This window comes from Marmota flaviventris, chromosome 11, assembly GCF_047511675.1.
Source record: "Marmota flaviventris isolate mMarFla1 chromosome 11, mMarFla1.hap1, whole genome shotgun sequence".
Lineage (NCBI taxonomy): Eukaryota > Metazoa > Chordata > Mammalia > Rodentia > Sciuridae > Marmota > Marmota flaviventris.
In genome coordinates this window covers 70,849,855-70,869,080 of record NC_092508.1, presented here as the reverse complement: position 1 = coordinate 70,869,080, position 19,226 = coordinate 70,849,855, and the positions used below count along the sequence as shown (strand labels likewise).

Here is a 19,226-nt window from a genome sequence, read left to right as displayed (position 1 = left end):
GCCGTGACAGCAGAAAATCTAATACTGTACAACATTAAAACATTTAATGCACTTTGGGGAGGAGTCAATTTCCTGGATTAAGTACTTCCCATATAACATGTCAGTGAGGGAAAGGAAGTTCTCCTTCTTCCAAGTCCCCAGTGAATGCTGCAAGGAACCTCCTACTGGGAAGAGCCAAACCCCTTGACTTTACAGGAAGTCATGGTCACAAAGGCCTGGGTGAGATCATTCTGTCTTCCTTACCCATGTGCTGGCTTCCACAGGTGGGAGACTATTATTCTGTCCATCTATGCAGTGAAACTGTCAAAGGGTAGCAGTAAGGAAAGGAGGAAGAAAAGGGATCTGATTTTGTGTTCTTTAAAGACATATTAAATAGATCAAATCCCAGCAGCTCAGGAGGCTGAGGCAGAAGCATCAAGCCTTAGCAACCTAGGGAGGCCCTAAGCAAGTCAGTGAGATCCTGTCTCAAAATAAAATACAAAAAAGTGCTGGGGATGTGGCTCAGTGGTTAAATGCTCCTGGGTTCAATCCCTAGTACAAAAAAATCAAAAAGAACACCCCCCCCCCAAAAAAAAAAAAAAAATCCCAACAGATCAGCAGGTCTCTGGCTGTAGCTCAGTGATGGAGGGCTTACCTAGTGTGCTCAAACCCTGGGTTTGATCACTACCACAGCCAACAAAACAAAACAGACACCAAAAACAGTCTGAGTGGCATATTTCAGACTGGACTTTTGCTGAGATGTGGTGCGCTGATGGTTAATGTGTTTGGTCACTACATGGATTTAAATCAACTGAGCCTGAAGGAGATCAGAAGTGAAATGAAACTCTGATAAACATTTAATCTTCTTGAAAAAAAAAATTGACAGGAATAATAAAGTTTCAGATGTTTTTTATTCAAAGGTTCTCAAAAGAAATAAAACAGAAAAAGCTAACAATCTGATCAAATGTACAGTTCAAAAATGTCTTTTGGCGTTTAACAACAAGTCCTAGGAAAGAAAACTACAGAGTTATCTTGAACCGGACAAATAAGTTACCACTGGCAAGTTTGTGGCACTAGTAAAACAAAAATAAAAAATTAACTCTCTTGATCATATAGATATCTCTATGAAAATCTTTTTTTTCAATCTGTACAAAAGGTCTTTCTTCATAAATTAATTTTTTTATAATTTAATGGCTGTCTACTATGTGATGTTTAACTGATTTTTTTTTTATTTTTATTTTTTTTATGTACAGAGGTTATGTTTCCCAAATCTTACCCAGACGAGTATGGCACTTAGTTCAGACATTTCTAGCAGCAGATTTCCCCTCCCCTCTAACTGAGCTATCAAATTTCTGTCTTAACTAATGCAAAAATATCAAGTAGTGAGAGACCCAGGTTTATAAATGTACTAGGTACACGGAGGGTGCTGCGTTCAGTCTGGACTTTCACAAAGCAGTAATATTCCAGGGAGCGTAGAACCAATAATACCACAACTTTAAAAAAAAGGAAACAAAAACAAAACAAAACACATTTCTCTTATGACTATGTAATTTTCACTAGAATCTACACTTCTCAGAGCAGCAAGGACTTTTGAAACTATGAAATGTCACTGACATCTATAATCAAATACAAGCAATAAAATTTAAGAACTAAAAAATACTCAAAAGAAATAACTGCTTAGGCCTAGCTCCTGAGCTAGGAGGATTTGGTCTGTGGAAACAGGGAGGGCCAGCAACCTGTCCCAGCACAAAAGAAAATAGACTCTGAGGTAGATAACTGATCATACACAGCTGACCAGACAAGTACACAGTTTTGGAAGACAACTTAATTTACCATTGCTTTGAAAACATATGCAATTGCCTTAATAAAAGAGCTTTAATAACAGTGAATCATCTCATATGTACTAAAGTAGAAATAACTGTGTATTTATGAATCAGGAATTTCATAGTTTCAAAATTGGTTTTCTTTACACTTGAACACTTGTAGTGATGATGTAAAGTGTGGCACTGCTTGGATCCAAATCTTCCTTCATGCTTTTTTTTTTTTTTTGTTTGTGTGTGTCCATACATCAATTAAAATTATAAAACCTAAATTCAAAGGTACAAAAAAGGCACATTCTCCTAACCGCAAACTGGTCCGGCAAAAATAAAGAGCACAGAAGATGTGATGCTGAGACAAGTTGGAGCTACTGGTTACTGGCTCTTCGGTCTTTGGTGAAGTTACCTTTAAAAGTGCCAAGTCATTTTTATTTTTCAAATTTACCTAATAGAGAGAGAGAGAGAGAGAGAGCTAGTAGCCAATCGTTTCGCTTCTATTCATATCTCAGCTTATGTTTGAAGAGAAATCCTTACTTTTAGCTTTTGCCATTTAGTTGCAATAGCAACATATTTTTTTTTTTTGTTTTTTGTTTTTTTTTTTTCGGTTTGCCAGATCGCAGGCATAATTCTCATTCTAAAGCACTATCATTAGTATAAAGGAAGGACAAAACATTCGGTGACTCCCCTCCCCCGCCCCCCTCCCCCAGCCCCAACGCTACCTAACACTAAATCTAGAACATCAAGTTAGTTTTTTTTTTTCTTCCTGAAAAAAGGCAAAAAAGACTTTACATTGCATCATACAGCAGATATCCTAAATCAGTCAAACTATCAGAGGAAACTGTCGGCATACAGCCTTACAAACGCTTTAACCCTATTAAAAGTTCCCCAGTCAGAAAATGTGTTTCACACAAAACAGTTTTTCCCTTCTTGCATTTTCACTACCTTACACATTATGTGAAAAATCATTAAAAACACCTACTACATATTTAAAAAAGCCAAAATTTCAGCAACTTTTATTGACTACCTTTTAAAAGCCCTATGCTGCTGTTTTACAAGGCATAATAGACCAGCTCATTTGGTCAAAGCATTCTACATCATTAGTTTGAACTAACTTTTACTGAAACAGCTACAGCATCAAAAGAGTTAAGGCAAATTGGAATTCATAGAAAAGGATAAGACACTTCACACTACGTTGAAAGAAAAACGGAAAGCTAAGGAAAGAGACGTGACGGCAACACTGAGTTACAGCAACACTCGCACGGCAAGCATGGAACACCATGGGTGAAGTCGGACTAGTTAAACTTCAGAAAGCCCATTTCATACAGCTGAAAAAAACACAAATTAAACACAAAATGAACAAAACCACAAAAATCCGGTCATGCACTTGGATAAGTCTTCATGGTCTTTGTGCATACCCAGAAAATTGAAGTTTTCTTTTTCTTTTTTTTTTCTTTTTTGCATCATAACATTTGATAAAAATCTTTTTTTTGTTGTTTTTTTTTTTTGGTTTTTTTTTGTTTTGTTTTTTACTAAAATAAACCTGTTCAGGGGAACAGCTACTAGATGAATTTAAGGGTTTTATGCACCTTATAGAACTTATAGCAAAAATAGTTTTAGTTGATTTCATTATAAATAACGTTTTCAAGAACCTGTGCAAAACTGTCAATAATTTCCTAAAGCACAATTGATCAGAAAAATCCATGATTGTTCAGCCTTCACACCCTTCTTCATGTAAGAACACCCTTCTGTACATCTGCAAGAGAAAGATAAAAGACAAGTACTTTTGTGGTCTCGATATAATACACCAATAGAGCTTATAATCTTATTTAAAGAGAGATGTATTTGAAAAAGGCTGTGCTCATCACTGATGTTTCACGGAGAGATGCAAACTCTGGACCTGATGGTCACTTTCAATGTTTTGAATCTGCCTTTCAAATCTGGGACTTGCAAAGTACTTTCCTCTCTAAGGGAATCAGAGCCAAACTCATGTGGGTCTCCAAAGATCAAGGGTGACTTTATAAAAACCAACAATACATATTGTCACTAGGGCAATCCAGAAACCAGGTTCCATATAGCTATTTTACTATAATATACATGGTAAAGTAAAAAAAAAAAAAAAATGGTACTTGTGGGAATACAATCTTTTAATCTAAGGATACTGACACTAGCAATATCTTGGCTATGAGTTTTGACTAATCTTGTAATGCTTGATAAAGCAACATCTTATGCTAAATTGCCTTTAGTTTTGAGTACTTGAGCAATACAGTATAGGATACTTAATATAATAAGTTTGATACTTGATGTTCTATGATGTTACAGATCTTACTTTTTTTGAGGGGTCGAGGAGAGTGGGTATATGTTTGATTTCAATATAAAGCGTTGTTCTTTTTGCATAGAACAGTGAATCTGCAAATTCACAAAATCATTGATTTTAACATTTCAACAAGATTGGATGCCCTGGCTATAATGAAATCAAGTATGATTGATCTGAGTTATTCTAAGCATCATTTTGATATGGGAACCACAGACTGCCTGATTGGCACCCTGGTAATGGAGACCTTTCTCTCATACCTCACAGTTACTTATTGGGTTGAAAGGTATATGGAGAATGGTCATTAGACGTCTCTACAGCCACCTGCTGCTGACCACTCGCCTCCTACAACAAAGCAGAGCAGATGAAATGTGTTAGTGATAAAATCCTAACTCTGCTACTTACTTGGGTCTAAGTCAAAGGCATACACCTGAAAATAAGCAGTTTTTAAAGTGAATTTCTTAATATTATGCAGAGCTTTTTAGGTTAATCATTCCCTCAAGTAGCTGAAATGTCTGATAGACACCAAGCACCTCCCATCCAAATCTTTGACTTGTCTATTCTGATCAAGCTACATTTATCAAACAAATTTCTTAATCTGTTTTTCCCTGGGGTCAGATGTGATTTAGAATTCAGCATTTTCAAGGTTCAGAATCTGAGACATGGTATGAATATGCTGTATATCATATAATACCCTCAAGTAGGGCTTAGGGATGTCCCTCAGAATCAAACATATCAGTAATTCTATATAGTGCATAAACACAGTAACTGGGACAAATGTATCACCTTGTCTCAGTTCAAGTTGGGTTTTTTGAAAGGTCAGAATTTTTGCTAAGAAGTTAGTCACAAAGAGAATTTTTATTTTCAAAGTTTTTGGAGGGTTTCAAAATTGCTGATAAGGTATTGTGGGCTCTGATAACTGTGGTTCCCATAATTGCACAATGAAAGGCAAATAATAAGAAGACATGGTTCTTTGGCCCTTCTTGGAAATGGGAGCCTTTGGGTTCTGCCCAGTGCCTACTGGGAAAGAGCAAGTGAGCTGAGTATTTTCCTTGGAATTTTAAGGATGCTCTACAGGAAAATGCTGTTTCCTGTTCAATCATAATCAGATGCCAGACTTCTTCCATACCAGCTCTAGTGTTATTTAGCTACACTAACAGCCTCTATAAAAATAGGTATAGCTTCTCTCCCACGTCTGCTACATCAGCTTTCCTTTTTCATTAACTATCTGAATCGTGACTGATTTCTTTTTGTGAGTATCACCATTGATACAATTTTTAGGACTAGGATTACAAACTCCAATTTTATCTCAATTTAGGGGTGACAAGACAGAACTCTGGAGGGGTGAAAAAGGTGCTACAAGCTTGGAAAATATTTCTAGGAGTTCTTGGGGATGTGGCCTGGATGTTGTTATTCTAATTTGTAACAATTATATTTTATAGTCCCAAATAACATATTCCCTCTAAAGTCAATCCTTTATGCAAATATTTGACTTTTGATAGATTTTGCTTTCAGTTCTACTTAATTCACCCGTTTTTGAAACTACCCATTGCCAGAACGGCCATTTAATACACTGTACCAACCTCGACAGGAACCGCCGTCGTCTGCATGTGTGTATACTGTGGCAAGTAGGCTCCTTGCATAGCTGACGTTGCAGGCATGTACTGAAAAGGAGGAGGAGGTCAGGATGGACAATGAAAAACCACGCAAAATGGGGAGTACTCAGGGAATTTTGAGCTGGATATAAAATATACGGAGTTCTCCAAGAAGAAATTTAAATATGCTACCCTCAAAGGGTTATTAGTCCATGTAAATATGTCATATGGAAGGCAAAGTCATTATTTTCTACATTTTGAATTTGTCAAACTATAAATTCCATGTTGTCTTTGGATTTCCTAACAAAGAAACACACAGGTGAAGATTATTAAAGTCTGTCATCTTCAATAATTCAATATCACTAATGCATCATTCTAGAAGATCTTTTCTCAGAAGACCTTGTTATCATCTAGCAGCTCCCTGAGTTGTTACCTAGTACTGTTTCTACAGGTGGAAACCTAAACATGGATGACTTATTGGACCTTTCACTGAAGATTAGGCCAGGGAATCCTGATTTCCTGATACTGAAGTCACTAACTCTTAAAGGCAGGAGGAATTTCTGGTCCATCTCAGGCTGTGTATGGCTCTGGCTTGGTCTGCACAAGAAGTTGCTGCTGGTTTTGAGTGTAAGAGGGGAAAATGCACCACCCTTTGTTCTTTTGAGCCACTACAGATACAGGCTGCATCAAACTCCTGTGGGCATCTCTTACAATATAAACTATAAACAAACCAACATGGATCTAGTACCAGGTCAACCTCATTACTCCACCAAGTCCCCTGGACTCTAGTGTCACCTTCATCCTCTGCTGCATGAAATGGTACTTCATGATATACCAGTGACATTAGTTGAAGAAGCTAGATGTGGCCATGTGTGGGTGCTAAATTTTGGCAAAGGGGAAACCTAGAGAACAGACTTTCAGTTTTTCACTTAATCAAGAAATATCTGAGTTTTTTCTTTTTGGAAGGCAATGTGGGGTAGGGCTGGGGCCAGGCATAAAAACTGTCATCATAGAACCTGTGGTTCTATAGGGTAGGCACAGGGGTGCATTAATTTACCCTCCTCTATTTGCAGAGACACATGATATTAATTTGCCACCTACTGTTCCGGTGCTGCCTAGTGAAAGATGACTCATCTGCTGGGCCAGAGGGCTGATCATAGATGCAGGCTGTAGTGACATGGTATGCTCCATTGAGGGAGTTAACACGGCACCCTGTGGATGGGAGACAGAAGCAACAAAGGATAAACTGAGAGGAGTTAAGATTCTATAATTACCTTTTGCAAAGGAAATCCCTTTGTGAGTAATGTGAAGCAAAAATAACATCTTTCAGACTGGCAAGGGGTATCAATAATAAATAAGGTTCAAAAGTCTTAATAGATTGCTTTTCCTAAGACTTTGTAAGAGTGTTAGGGGAAATGGTATTTTGTTATTCACTTCACAAAAATTCCTGCATTAAACACTACCCTCACTTAACTGGGAAGCTAGTCCAGCAGGAGGAGCTATAATAGCAAACACAAATTACAGACTCTCCTTGGCTGGCAAAGGTATAAAATGCTTAAAAAAGACAGGTGATGTTTTCTGTAGCTGCAAAAGAATAGGACCAATAATAGTGATCTGTTTAAAAATGTTCTATACAGAGAGCTCTTTGTTTCAAGATTAAGTTGTTGGTATCAAGAGCATTCTTCACTCACTCAGTGGTTCTCAGAACTTTGTGATTCTGTTCTTCCATTTCATTTAAAAAATATTGGTCATTAAAACCAAATTTTTAAAAACTTTTGGGGTACTGGAGATTGGACCGAGGGATGCTTTACCACTGAGCTAAATCCCTGGCCCTTTTTATTTAAGACAGGATCTCACTAAGTTGTTGAGGCTGGTCTGCAACTTGCAATCCTCCAGCCTCAGCCTTCTGAGCTGCTGGAATTACAGGTGTGTGCCACTGCTCTGGACTAAATTAAATATATTTAAGAAAACAGGGAAGAAAAAAAAATCACCTGTAATCCAGCCTCTCCCATACAACCACAAGTGCCCCTTCCTGCCTCTGCATGTTTCTCCATAGTTGCAATCAAAGAACATGAAGAATTTCATATCTTGGGTTTTTGCTTTTAACTTAGCATTGCACTATAAAAATTAACAGATTGCACAGTTGTCACTGTCATCATTTTTAATGCTTGGATCATGGTTCACTGACCATTTACACCAAAATTTAATTAGCTATTTTTAGACTTTAATTGTCTATTTTTTTTTCTATAAACTGTGGATTTTATCATTCCTTTTACTTTTGCAGTTGGCCAATTACCTGACGGTGCAAGTATTCTAACATACTCCACAAGTACTAATGTACATTCTGGCTTCATTGTAACTGATATCCTTTTTAAATAAGTTATTTGTTTAACTGATAATCTAATTATTGATAATTAGATGCACAGTTGGGGGCAGAGGTATGTGTGCAGGCAGGTAGTTTGGATCTGGATGGCAAAAGGTAATGAATTCTCAGCAACGTTCTATATACACTCCTCATGTCTCCTAAAAGATTTTAAACTAAAATATGTGCAATCTTTGTCTCTAAAAGTTGCCAAAGGGGAAAAAAAGATACATTCTACTTCTAATGTGCATTATCAAAAGCACAGAGTAAGATGATCATGACTCAGAAGTCCAGAAAATGGGGAAGGAGTTTCCTGATCTTTTTGCTCATGTACAAAGTAACACACATCACAAATCCACACATGCCCATGAATATGTGCACGTGTGTCCCAGTATGAAATGTGTATATACCATATAATACATGTTCACATCTACATAAGCAAAGATATCTTTTCCTGTGTTATAATATAAACCTGTTTTATTAGCTTCCTAAAGGTCATCTTAAGCATTTCTTGTTCAAAACTAATTATGCCAGGATTGCTATTTCATACACACAGTCACATAGTGCAGTGCCCACTTTAGGAGAGGTATCGTGGGACGAATTTCCATCTCGTCTTAAGACCAAGAGCCAAGTTCTCTTCCTAAGCAACAGATCTATGTTTATCTTACAAACACTGTAAACTGTTTATCAGGATCCCCATTCTGCACTTGTCACCAGAAAGCTGAGGTTTAAATCTATGGTTTTCTTAACAGCAAGAATGCAGGTCAGTGTAGGCATGCTTAGCTTTGTGATTTCATTCTGAAGAGTAGCTCATTTAGAAAAAGTAGTACTAGATACACATTAGATCAACAAGTGCTCAAGTCACCAAAGAAATCACATTTGTTATTTATCAAAGAGTGCATTATACTACACTGTTTCTGATTTCCAAAGAGGCTAATAACACAGATGAAAATCTCTATCTTTACTTTAGGGTTGCATTAAACAGAGTAAAAACATGAGTGCGGTTTCATCAAGTATTGTAAAACATTGTCACTCAGATCTCCCCCCGAACTGATGTGAGCAAGAAATAGTGTCCTGCCTCCAACAGAGTATGTTTTAAATTCTTATGAACAAATTTATTTAATGCTTACTACTGATTCATTTTAACTTGTGCACTTTCATATTCCATGCTTAAAATTTCCCAAGTCCCTATCACCTTTGGCAAGGGGTTTTAACCTGAAGAGTACACACATGGCTTAATTGCAGGCAGAACATTAGGCCACTGAGGTGAACAACTTACGGGGTGCTGCAGGATATATGGTTGAGGTTGCATCCAAGAAGGACTTTGCACCTAGAAAAGGGAGAATTTTAAAGAAACAATGATTTACATTGTAATAATTTCCTAGTTCTCTTTTAATTGTGTTAAAAATCTACAGAAGGAAAATAAGGAAACAATACTATCAATGAGTAAAAAGATTAAGGCAGTTAGAGTTCTTGGCAAACTGGTCACTCTGAATGGGATGAAATAATTATTTAGAACCAATTTCTATTGGCCCACTCAAGAAGTATTTGCTGAGTATCAGGCAACAAAGAGAAAAAGGTGAATAAGACATGGGACCCACCCTCAATAAATTTACTGTCTAAAGCAGAGAAGATAAGTATGTAAAATATCTCAAATTAGTGAAAAGTGTTACAATCAAGTATGAACTAGGTGCTTTAGGATATGGATGAAAGAGGATTAATTCTAGAGCATCTGATTAGAAAGAAACTAACCCTCAAAGTATGGGCTGACTTAATAAAGATAACCAAATTCAATCTCTCTTTGATACTCAGGACATTAGGTTTCAAAAATCTTACATAGTCGTTAATAATTTCTACTTAGTGAGGAAAATAAATATCTGAAATTCAGATTGAGGAAATTAAACTTTAGTAACTATATCTGACATCTACAGTTAAAAGGGCATCCACACAGAAAGAAGACCCTCTGAACTGAGAAATAAGATGTGAGGGTCAGGCTTGTGGCAGGAATTCTGGCTTGTGTAGTCTGCCACTCGGGAGAGGGATAACATCAGTCCCTTTTTGATGCCCAGGGCTTTCCAGAGTTTATGTAGTTTAACACTGTTTCAGTTTCCAATTCTTAACACAACCCTCTTGTATCCTGTCCCCTAGTGTTAACTTCAGAGATTCTACAGAGAGAATATGGGGAAGAGTCATGGGGGAAGAATGCATTGTGATTTACCTTGATAGCAGAGCCCCGATACTTGTTTTCTCTGGTTTCCTTTGCCACCTAAGGCAGACCAAAGTTAAGTGCTTCTGCCTTGTTAACATTTCAGTTATCTGGACTGCAGCCTTTCCCCGTTGGGGTACTGGTGGTTTCTTGCAGATGCTAATTTCTCAAATCCAACTACATAAGCATATGGTGGTTTAGTAGAGAAAGGCCCACTCCAACACGAGTGGTGGGCCCTCCCTGGATAAATCACAGGGAGGCAAGCAGTTCCCTGTACACCCCAATGTGGGCCAAATGCACTCAGTTTTGATATGCTTCAGTCTTCATAATCTAGTCACGTACAGCATTATGAGGTTAAGGGCTGTGACTCCTAATCCAATTTTCTCTCTTAAACAGCAAGCCAGCTATGGTCGATTTCTATTCCTCAATGTTCCCTAATTAGAAAATGGGAATAATAACCTATGCTTTATAAACTCTTTGCCACTGGTTCTTAACCATCTTGGGGTCACAGATCCCCTTGAAAACCTAATAATAAAGAAAGAGACTGCCCCCACCCCCCACTAATTGCACACACACAAGCGACATTCTGCAGCACAGGTCACTTAAAGCTCATTCACTGGCCCTACCTGATCCCTGAACGTATTGGGTTAAGAATCCGTCTGAGATGTTATGGCACTGAGTGTCAGGAAAAGGGAATGGAATTCCACAGGTATCTTAGTATACAGAATGCCCAGGAGAGGAAATCAGGCCTTTGAAATGATAACGTTGTTTCCAGTTAGCTATATCAAATTTATTACCAAACTGGCCTTCTAATTTTTTATTCTATGAAATGATTCTGAAATGCACATTGATTTCATATTAAGAAGGGAAAAGGTAGTGGAAAAATACCATAATAGCTGATATATCTATAGCAGCATAAGTTGAAATTAATATGTGCAATCTTTCATTTGCCTAAGAATAAGCTTATACATATGCCCCTATTTTTAATGATATATGAATGACAGATTTCTAAGTTCAGATAGTTCAATATTATCTCTTAATATCAGACATAGGAATTATTAGGGAAAATGCAAGGAAAATATAGAAATCTTAAGCACTACACAATTAAAGAGGCATTAAGTAAGTGACTACCATACCCAGCAGGTTGAAGAACCATGGTAAATATAAACAACTCTCAGAGAACAAAGAAAAGAGAATGACTATCAGGGGAAAAACATACAATAGTCTAAAGGCTGAGAGAGGTGGTGATTACTACTTTAAAATTTCAGTCTTAGAGCTGGGGATGTAGCTTAGTGGTAGAGCACTTGCCTCGCATGTGCAATCCCCAACAACACAAAAAGACAACAAAACCCCAACAATCCCTTCAGTTTTAGTGCATCTAGTCACTTTTCTGTTATTCAAAGCTACTTTTATGTTTTTTAGACAGAACCAGCTTTGACATTGGCTTATGTTAACCAATTTATTATTTAAGAAGAATAACTAATATATTTTTTATTATAAGTCAGCTACTGATGATAATAGTAATTATAGCTAATATTTCGAGTGCTAATGATACATTCAGGTACTGTGTAGAGAGCTCTTTACATAGACTCAGTCCTTGTAACTTTTCCAAACTTATGAGACAAACTATTATTATCCCCATTTTAAAGATGAGGAATCTGAGATTTACAGAAGTCAAATAATACAGCTGTTAGATTAGATATTGTAGTCCCAGAAGTCAGGACTACAGCATCTAATTCAATTGTTGTTAAAACAAGAATACACCAAAGTTTAGTTTAGTCCCATAGAATACCAACAGTCAAGAGACGAGAACTCTCTCTCTCTGCAACTGAACTCCATTAGAAGCTCCTGTCTGGACTGGGCTGTCAACATCTGGAGGGGCTCTGATGCAGGAGAGAGGGCATGTGCACCCCTGGGGTCATGTAAAAGAGGAGCTATCCCTGAAGTATAATCAGATTGACCTTATGACAGGTGCTTAATAGATTTCCTCAGTTGGGAATTTAAGGTAAAGCCTCTGCAAAAAAAAAAAAAAAACACAAACAGGGAGCTGCCTCTATTTTTTTCTTTTTCTTTCTTTTGGTGGGCAGACCCCAAATCTCATCTGCCCTGTTTACTGAATGTAACCTAACTGACACACCTTCATGTATAAGCATATTTACTTCTTCTTTTATTAGTTTCTGCTGACAAACAAATAAAAGCAAGGTATAAACCTATTCTGTATTTTACCTAATGGCATTTCTCTTAAATTTCAGTTTTTGGGACACCTGGCATCTAAAAGCTGGGCGGATAGTGGAGGAAGTATGTGGGTTTGTCTCAGTTCTAAATTGCTATGATTCCAAGGACAGATAATGGGCAACCATTTCCCTTGCTTTATATATTTTCCTATACATAAAAGCAAATTGGTCTGCCAAATCAAAAGCAGCTTATTCTAAATTGGGTACCCAAAAGCTGCATAAAATGAGTTAAATTTCATTATAAATATTCAGAATTTTAAGACACATTAAAAAATGCAGCAGAGATTCACAATCATGGGTTGTCACACTACTGACAAATCCTAAAGGTACAAACCTGGTAGGCAGATACAGGAGATGCAATATAGGGTGTAAGAGAAGTTTGAGTGATCATTCGGTTTGTAGCAATACTGTATGGTGAAGGATAAAATCTAGAACAAACACAAAAGCCTGTATTAAGTAATCCTTTAAGTGGAATAATTCATGGAAAAATGATATTTTCCACCTTTAATTTCCCTCAAGCCATTACGCATTTATCGTAACAACATACCCGTTCTGTATAGCAGCTGTGGTCGGGTCGTAAGTGAGTGTCATTCCAGCCTACAGGAAAGAGAAGGACACAAATGTTCAGCTGGAAAGGCATGATTTGATAATGCTATTTCTTAGACATTGCAACATAAAAGAGTAACAGTAGCATTTGATAAAACTGTTTTTTTTGTTTTTTTTTTTTTTTTTTTGTTATAGCCAAGCATAATTATAAGCTCAGTAAGAGAATTAAGCTCTAGACCTGTGCTTGTCCCATATGGTAGCCATTAGCCACATGCAGCTATTTAAAATTAAATAGAAAAATTCAATCTCTCTAGCAAAACAGCTACATTTCAAGTGTACACATGGCCACAAGTGGCTAGTGATTATCACTGGACGGTCCAGATTCTAGAACATTTATTTTCTCCAGACATTCTGGGACCTGTATGCTATTTTTAAAAATTATGTTAATTCATTGAAAAGAAATATAGAGAAGTGGAGGCCCAATAATTTATTAAGAAACTGAAGGTTTAAAAAAAAACTATTCAAAAGAACAAGATTAAATATACATACAACCCCCCCCAAAAACCCTCAATGACAAATACATTTATTTTGATGTTATTTAGAATACTTTTTGAATATAATAAATGTAAACCCTTCTAAATGGTTATACCTAAACCATGGCATAAAAGACCTTCAAAACACTCATGCAGTTTCATAGCAATTTAGAGTCTCCTACTTAGGCAGCTAGCTGGGGAACACAGTTGTTTGCACCATCTACGTGGAGAACTTGTCACTTGGTGAGCACCCCCCGCCCACACACACACAGGGGGAAGGGTTTCAGTCTGAGCATCACTTGAATGAAAACGTGCTGGCAGAAAGGTGTGACCCAGGAAGCTGAAGGGAGATGCCTGTGTGACCTTTCGGAGCTGCCCACGACTGCACACCCACACTGAAGTTAAGAAAGGACTTACAAGTCTCACCTCTCCTTCTCGGTGCCATGGTCTTCCATTAGGGATGTATTTGTTTGGGTTCTGTCTCTTCTTCTGTCCTCCATCCGCAAATTTGCACAATAAAGGTTCTGTAGGAGCTGAGTGATGGGGGGGCGGAAATATTACAAAACCACAATGGTGTGCATGCACAGGTGACAAGCGTAACGGGATTACTTTTTTAGTGGGAGCGGCGCGAGAGCTACGAGGGAACTAATAGAACACTGCAAGGCAGAAGCTTCTTCAGACCCTTAGAAAATTAGCCACTGGTGAAAGATCTTAGTACAGAATAATACACTGGTTATTATTTCCAAACCAGGGCATCATGAAAACATCTGAAGGGCCATTTTGTTGAAGAAGCAAAGGAATCTTCCCATTCACTTTGGTGCTTTTTTTTTTTTTTTTTAATGGGTACTTCTTTGCATTCTGGCTTCTCTACAATTCTGCCTTTAGACAGTCACCCAAATAATCTTCAAATGAAAATAGGATTGTGCCACCCTGCACTCCTCCAGCTGCAAATGCCTCTGGAGCTTCCTATTAACATTCCTTAGAGGGACCTCCACTCCTCCTGGTGGAAAACAAGTCCCCCTTTGTAGCACATACCCCCTATTTGTATTTGCAGCATTTCTAACAGTCTGTGTTCCTTGGTGCCTGCTTTTCCTTCCCGTGGGCTCCGTCATCACTGCATCCCCAGTGCCTAAGCAAAAGGCACTTGGTAGGTGCTTCTTACCTAGTAGCTGAATCAATGAATGGATACACACAGACCTCATTTGTTCCTGGGACACAGGGGTGAAGCCTGTCATCGCGAGAAAGCTTCCAACACCTGCCCGTCCCATTTAAAGACTTTTCTGTACCTGAACCATCCCACTTGGCGAGATTTTTTTTTTTTAAATCAAGTGTCCGCCTCACAAAAATGAGACAAAGGGAAACCCAAGCAACAAATGTAGAAAAGATGCAGAGATTCTTTGAAAGGAGACACATTCATTAGAACTAAGAGACATAATAACAAACCACAGGCAGCACAATAGGCCACCCCTGACTTCCTTTTTCAATTTGCTTTTCTGAGATGGAAGCAGCAGCGCATTCCTGGAAGTTGTGCATTTTTCTGCATGCGTCTAGTTAATGTAATAAAGGCACTCACACCTTCCTGTCTGGTTCCCACATTCCATCCTTTGTCTACTGTAGAACCATGATTACTACTTTCAAGTTCTGTTTCAAACTTAAATAACCATGAAGAGAAAAATATTACTTGTGGAAAATTTACTCCTTTCTCCTTTGCCGCTTATTATCCTAATTCATCTCTTATTTTATATCACTATTATCCACCCGCTAATGACAGGGTAGAGGCAATAGTGTCTCTCAACATTTCTCTGCCAAAACACAAAACACCGAACTGTATGTGATTCCGTCTCGGTGAGCTGTCTAGGCTGTTGGCTGGCATGCTTTTCCCTTCCTGGGTTGAACCACTCCTGAAGGATGGGTTGGAATGGGAGTCATTTCTGAATGGCAACTGTACTCTGGGTATGCTTCGGTTTGGATATGATTTCTTAAATAGATATGATTTCACATGATGGAAGCTTGGTCTCTAGTGTGGCAATGTTTAGGTGAAGCGCACAGGAAGGTCCTTAGGTCAAACCTAAGAAGGAGTGGAGGTAGTTCTTGCAGGATCCTGTGTTCTTACAAGAGCAAGCCCAAACCCTGAATTGCTCTCTGGCTTGGTCTTATAATAATGCTCACGTAGCGATACCACCTATCATGTGGCTCTCACAAGAGGCAAGCTGATACTGGCACTATACCTTTGAATCCCCAGAACTATAAGCTAAATAAACCTCTTTTCTTTATTAAGTCATCCAGCCTCACACATTTTGTTATAGTAATGAAAAATGGACTAATTCAGGTAGTAGTTATTCAGGGTAAAAATGTTAGGTGTCTGGTGAGAATTTTAGTGTTCCTTTGTTTACCTTCTTGTCTCCAATACCTCCACCCGAGCTTTCCTGAATATGGAAGTTCCATAGAAGGCAAATTGGGTATGATAGAAGATGGACTGCAGCCAAATCCCAGAATACAGATGAACCATACTACTTATCTTTTCAAAAAAAATTGTGTTTTTAGAAATTCTACCTTTACCAATTACAGACGGTGAACAGACACAACGAAGCAAGAAAGTTTTGTAATCACTGATATTAATTCTACTACAGGGTCATTAAGGGACAGGTAGAAACTAGGGCTTAGAATATAGCATCCAAGTAGGAGGGAATAAAGGACAAAATCTTCTGCAAATAAGGACTTTTTATACCTGGAATCCCTCAAAGTTACTCACCTTTGTGGGCAAATGCTACTTAAAATTCTAGCACTGAAACTCTCCTCAAGCTCCTGGGTCAATGTGAAAGTGTGTTAAGTGCAGGCCTGAAAGTGCAAGGTATGTGTGTGTGTGTGTGGCAGGGGGGTGGGGTGGGTGGTGGTAGTGGTGGTGGTGGCCTCACTTGACAATGATGGACAGAACAAGAACTCAGATGAAGAAAGGCAAGATCTCACTCTCTGCACATCTAGAAAGGGCCTCATAGTAGAATGTTTTCTCCAATGATATTTAAGGTTATAAGGTCTTGCTTCCACACTACTCCTATAGGGCAAAAGAGTATAATAAACTCTGTGGAGCTGGCACTTTGTGGGTCTTTGCCGTGACAGACACTTTTATCTAGAGGGTTTATAAAAACTAGCTCCTAGACTGAAATTTAACTAATTTTTAAAAAGCGCTTCCTGTGCTCAGTGATTGATACAAACTGTTTTCCTCGATTAGTATAATTCTTTCCAGGGAAAGAAAGTGACCAGGTTGCTCATTCTGGAAGCTTCCCTTGGGCTGTCTCAGCGGGCAGGTGTGAATGAAGGCAGTTTGGTAGCAAGACCCTGGTGCATGTTGAAGCTCACTTGTTAAATAAATGGCCAATGTCCCTATTTGGATGTAATGTGCTTCTAATAGGTTTTCATCTAGATTCTGTCCTGTCAGAGAAAAGCAGATCTCAGGTAAGAATGAAGTCTGCTAAAATATGTACTAAGGGCATGTTTGCAAATACATATGGCATTTAAAATGAAACACACACACACACACACAGAAACACATGGAACAAGATGTAGTTGAATCTTTCAAAAATGAATTATATTTACCACCCGATTTTTGTGCTGCCATTAAGATATGTTATTTTCCTCTAAAAGCAAAAAGGTAAGTAGTGGAAACTGTGTGTACTGGCAGGTATCTCTTAGGCCAAACAAATTTCTTGTTTTTAAAGAATGTAACCAGTGGAAATGACCCAGTTTTTACATGTTGCTGGCTCCTTGTTTCAGTGAACTAGGAGTGCCCGAGTCTTGCTTGTGAAGCAATATAAAATTCTAACAGCTTTTTTCTTTTATCAAAATTCTCTCTGGTCTCCTTATCAGTTGAAGTTTTAATGCCCTACTATGTGTCAGGGACACAAGAGCCAATGGTACAGTGGCAGATCTGAGTTCTCGCCTCCAGGGGGCATGCAGTTTAATGGGGAAGAGAATATTTCCGATCTTATGAAAACCCATTTATTCATTTACAGGACACAGTACTGTTTTTAGAGAGATTTGTTCTAAATAGAAATGTTATGTGGAAGCAAAGTACTGACGTGGGGACAGCGGCTGTCTGTCTTTCACAATTGCTGCTCCATTGACTTGGAGAGTGTGACGAGAAAGAATGCATGCCTGGAATTTAATGTTTCTCTGTGTGCTCCGGAAAAGCAAACTAGGTGAAGACTTATAGGTGTTGTAGGTGGCAAATGGGCTTAATTTATTTTATCTGACACCATGATGCTAAGCAAGGATAAGAGGATTTCAGTTAGATTTTTGCACAAAACACCCAGATCTGTGCCATGAAGCCATTTATTTTTCAGTGTGTGCAAGCTTGTTAAAAATTGAGAGATCTTGGTTAATCAGTCTCTCCTATGATTCCTTCAAAATGAGGGGATGTCTTAAGTTTGCTTCTGGGAGCCTAATGTACAGGCTACAGGCTGAAGGGAGACGGTGTGGGATGTTGGCATATTCTACAGAGGGATCCTCCAGCTAGTCTCTTTGGTTGTGTTTTAGAAGGCAGATACTGAGAACAGGAAGTGCCATAAATAATAGTAATAGGGCTATGAGCAAAGTTTGGGTATATTAACTTCGCAAAATTAGTGTGTGACAATCTCCCTCTCTCTCTCTCATTTTGGTGGTGGTGCAGGGGATTGAACCCAAGGCCTTGTGCATGTGAGGCAAGCACTCTACCAACTGAGCTATATACCCAGCACCTGTGATAATCTCTAACATGGTCATTTTTCTATATTAGCAACTCTTTATTGTTCAAAACAATAATTGCAAAGAGTTCTAACATGATTTGTGATTTGAGACACATTCCTGAAATTAAAGTGATATAAAAATTATATAAACTACCCCAAATTGATTATTTTGCTAAATATGCACAGTGTTCTAGGCTGAATTTCCCCTTAATAAGGGTAAACCTCAGATATCACATGAGGTCTCTCAGGTCAGGTTCTTTTTCTCATCAACCAACAGAGAAGTTATTTTCTTCCTCATCAGAACCAACAGGAACATGCATCCCCAAAGTCTGACAACCATGGTGTGACCGTGACCTTGCACACTTGTGAGAAGCCCAAGGCAACACCTCAGATACAAACACTGATCATAGGTAGTATCCGCTGAAAAGCCATCTAAGATCATGGCATTACTGGACTCTTCAATATGCCCTCAACCAAACTCGAGAGAGGGATGATATTTTACAAATGCCTGATTGCACATCTCTGCAGTTTCCTTAACCTGTCTTTTGAGCTCAGACTCTACAGTGACTTGGGCTCAGATGTTGAAATGGACCTTTCCTCAGCCTGTCCTAAGTGAGGTCTTTGTGTATTTCATCATCACACATGACAGTACTAACAGATGGAATGACCTCTCCTTCCAAAGTACCATTTTTTCTAGTTATGTAGTATTTTATGTCAATTAACATTCTGCAAAATGTAAACTGCCCTCGATAGAAGTTTCTCCATCAATTTTGGAAAACCAGATCACTCAGCAACCATCATTAGCTTTCTTTGTGATAATGTTATTTTAAAAACGCCTCACTAACTACCTGGTAAAAATTTCAACCTAAGGAACCAATAAATATTAATTTATTAAGATTAATTTTTTATATGAACAACACCA

The 19,226-nt window shown here is 38.2% G+C and overlaps 1 protein-coding gene across 7 annotated transcripts in view; it reads right to left on the bottom strand.

Moving 5' to 3' along the window:
• Positions 1-871: 871 nt before the first annotated feature.
• The window catches only part of Rbms1 (RNA binding motif single stranded interacting protein 1), a 207,059-nt gene continuing 188,704 nt past the window's right edge, over positions 872-19,226 (bottom strand). For 4 of the 7 annotated variants that reach the window (XM_071619132.1, XM_071619131.1, XM_027937964.2 and 1 more), the window contains exons 7-15: positions 14,001-14,116; positions 13,052-13,101; positions 12,839-12,932; positions 10,283-10,330; positions 9,344-9,394; positions 6,804-6,914; positions 5,691-5,771; positions 4,368-4,452; positions 872-3,549 (exon numbers count right to left, since the gene is read on the bottom strand). In XM_071619132.1, the coding sequence (XP_071475233.1) occupies positions 4,375-4,452; positions 5,691-5,771; positions 6,804-6,914; positions 9,344-9,394; positions 10,283-10,330; positions 12,839-12,932; positions 13,052-13,101; positions 14,001-14,116 (629 nt within the window). In that variant the 3' untranslated portion in view covers positions 872-3,549; positions 4,368-4,374. The remainder of the gene's footprint in view (positions 3,550-4,367; positions 4,453-5,690; positions 5,772-6,803; positions 6,915-9,343; positions 9,395-10,282; positions 10,331-12,838; positions 12,933-13,051; positions 13,102-14,000; positions 14,117-19,226) is intronic. The other 3 variants (XM_027937966.2, XM_071619133.1, XM_071619135.1) reach the window with 3 other exon arrangements.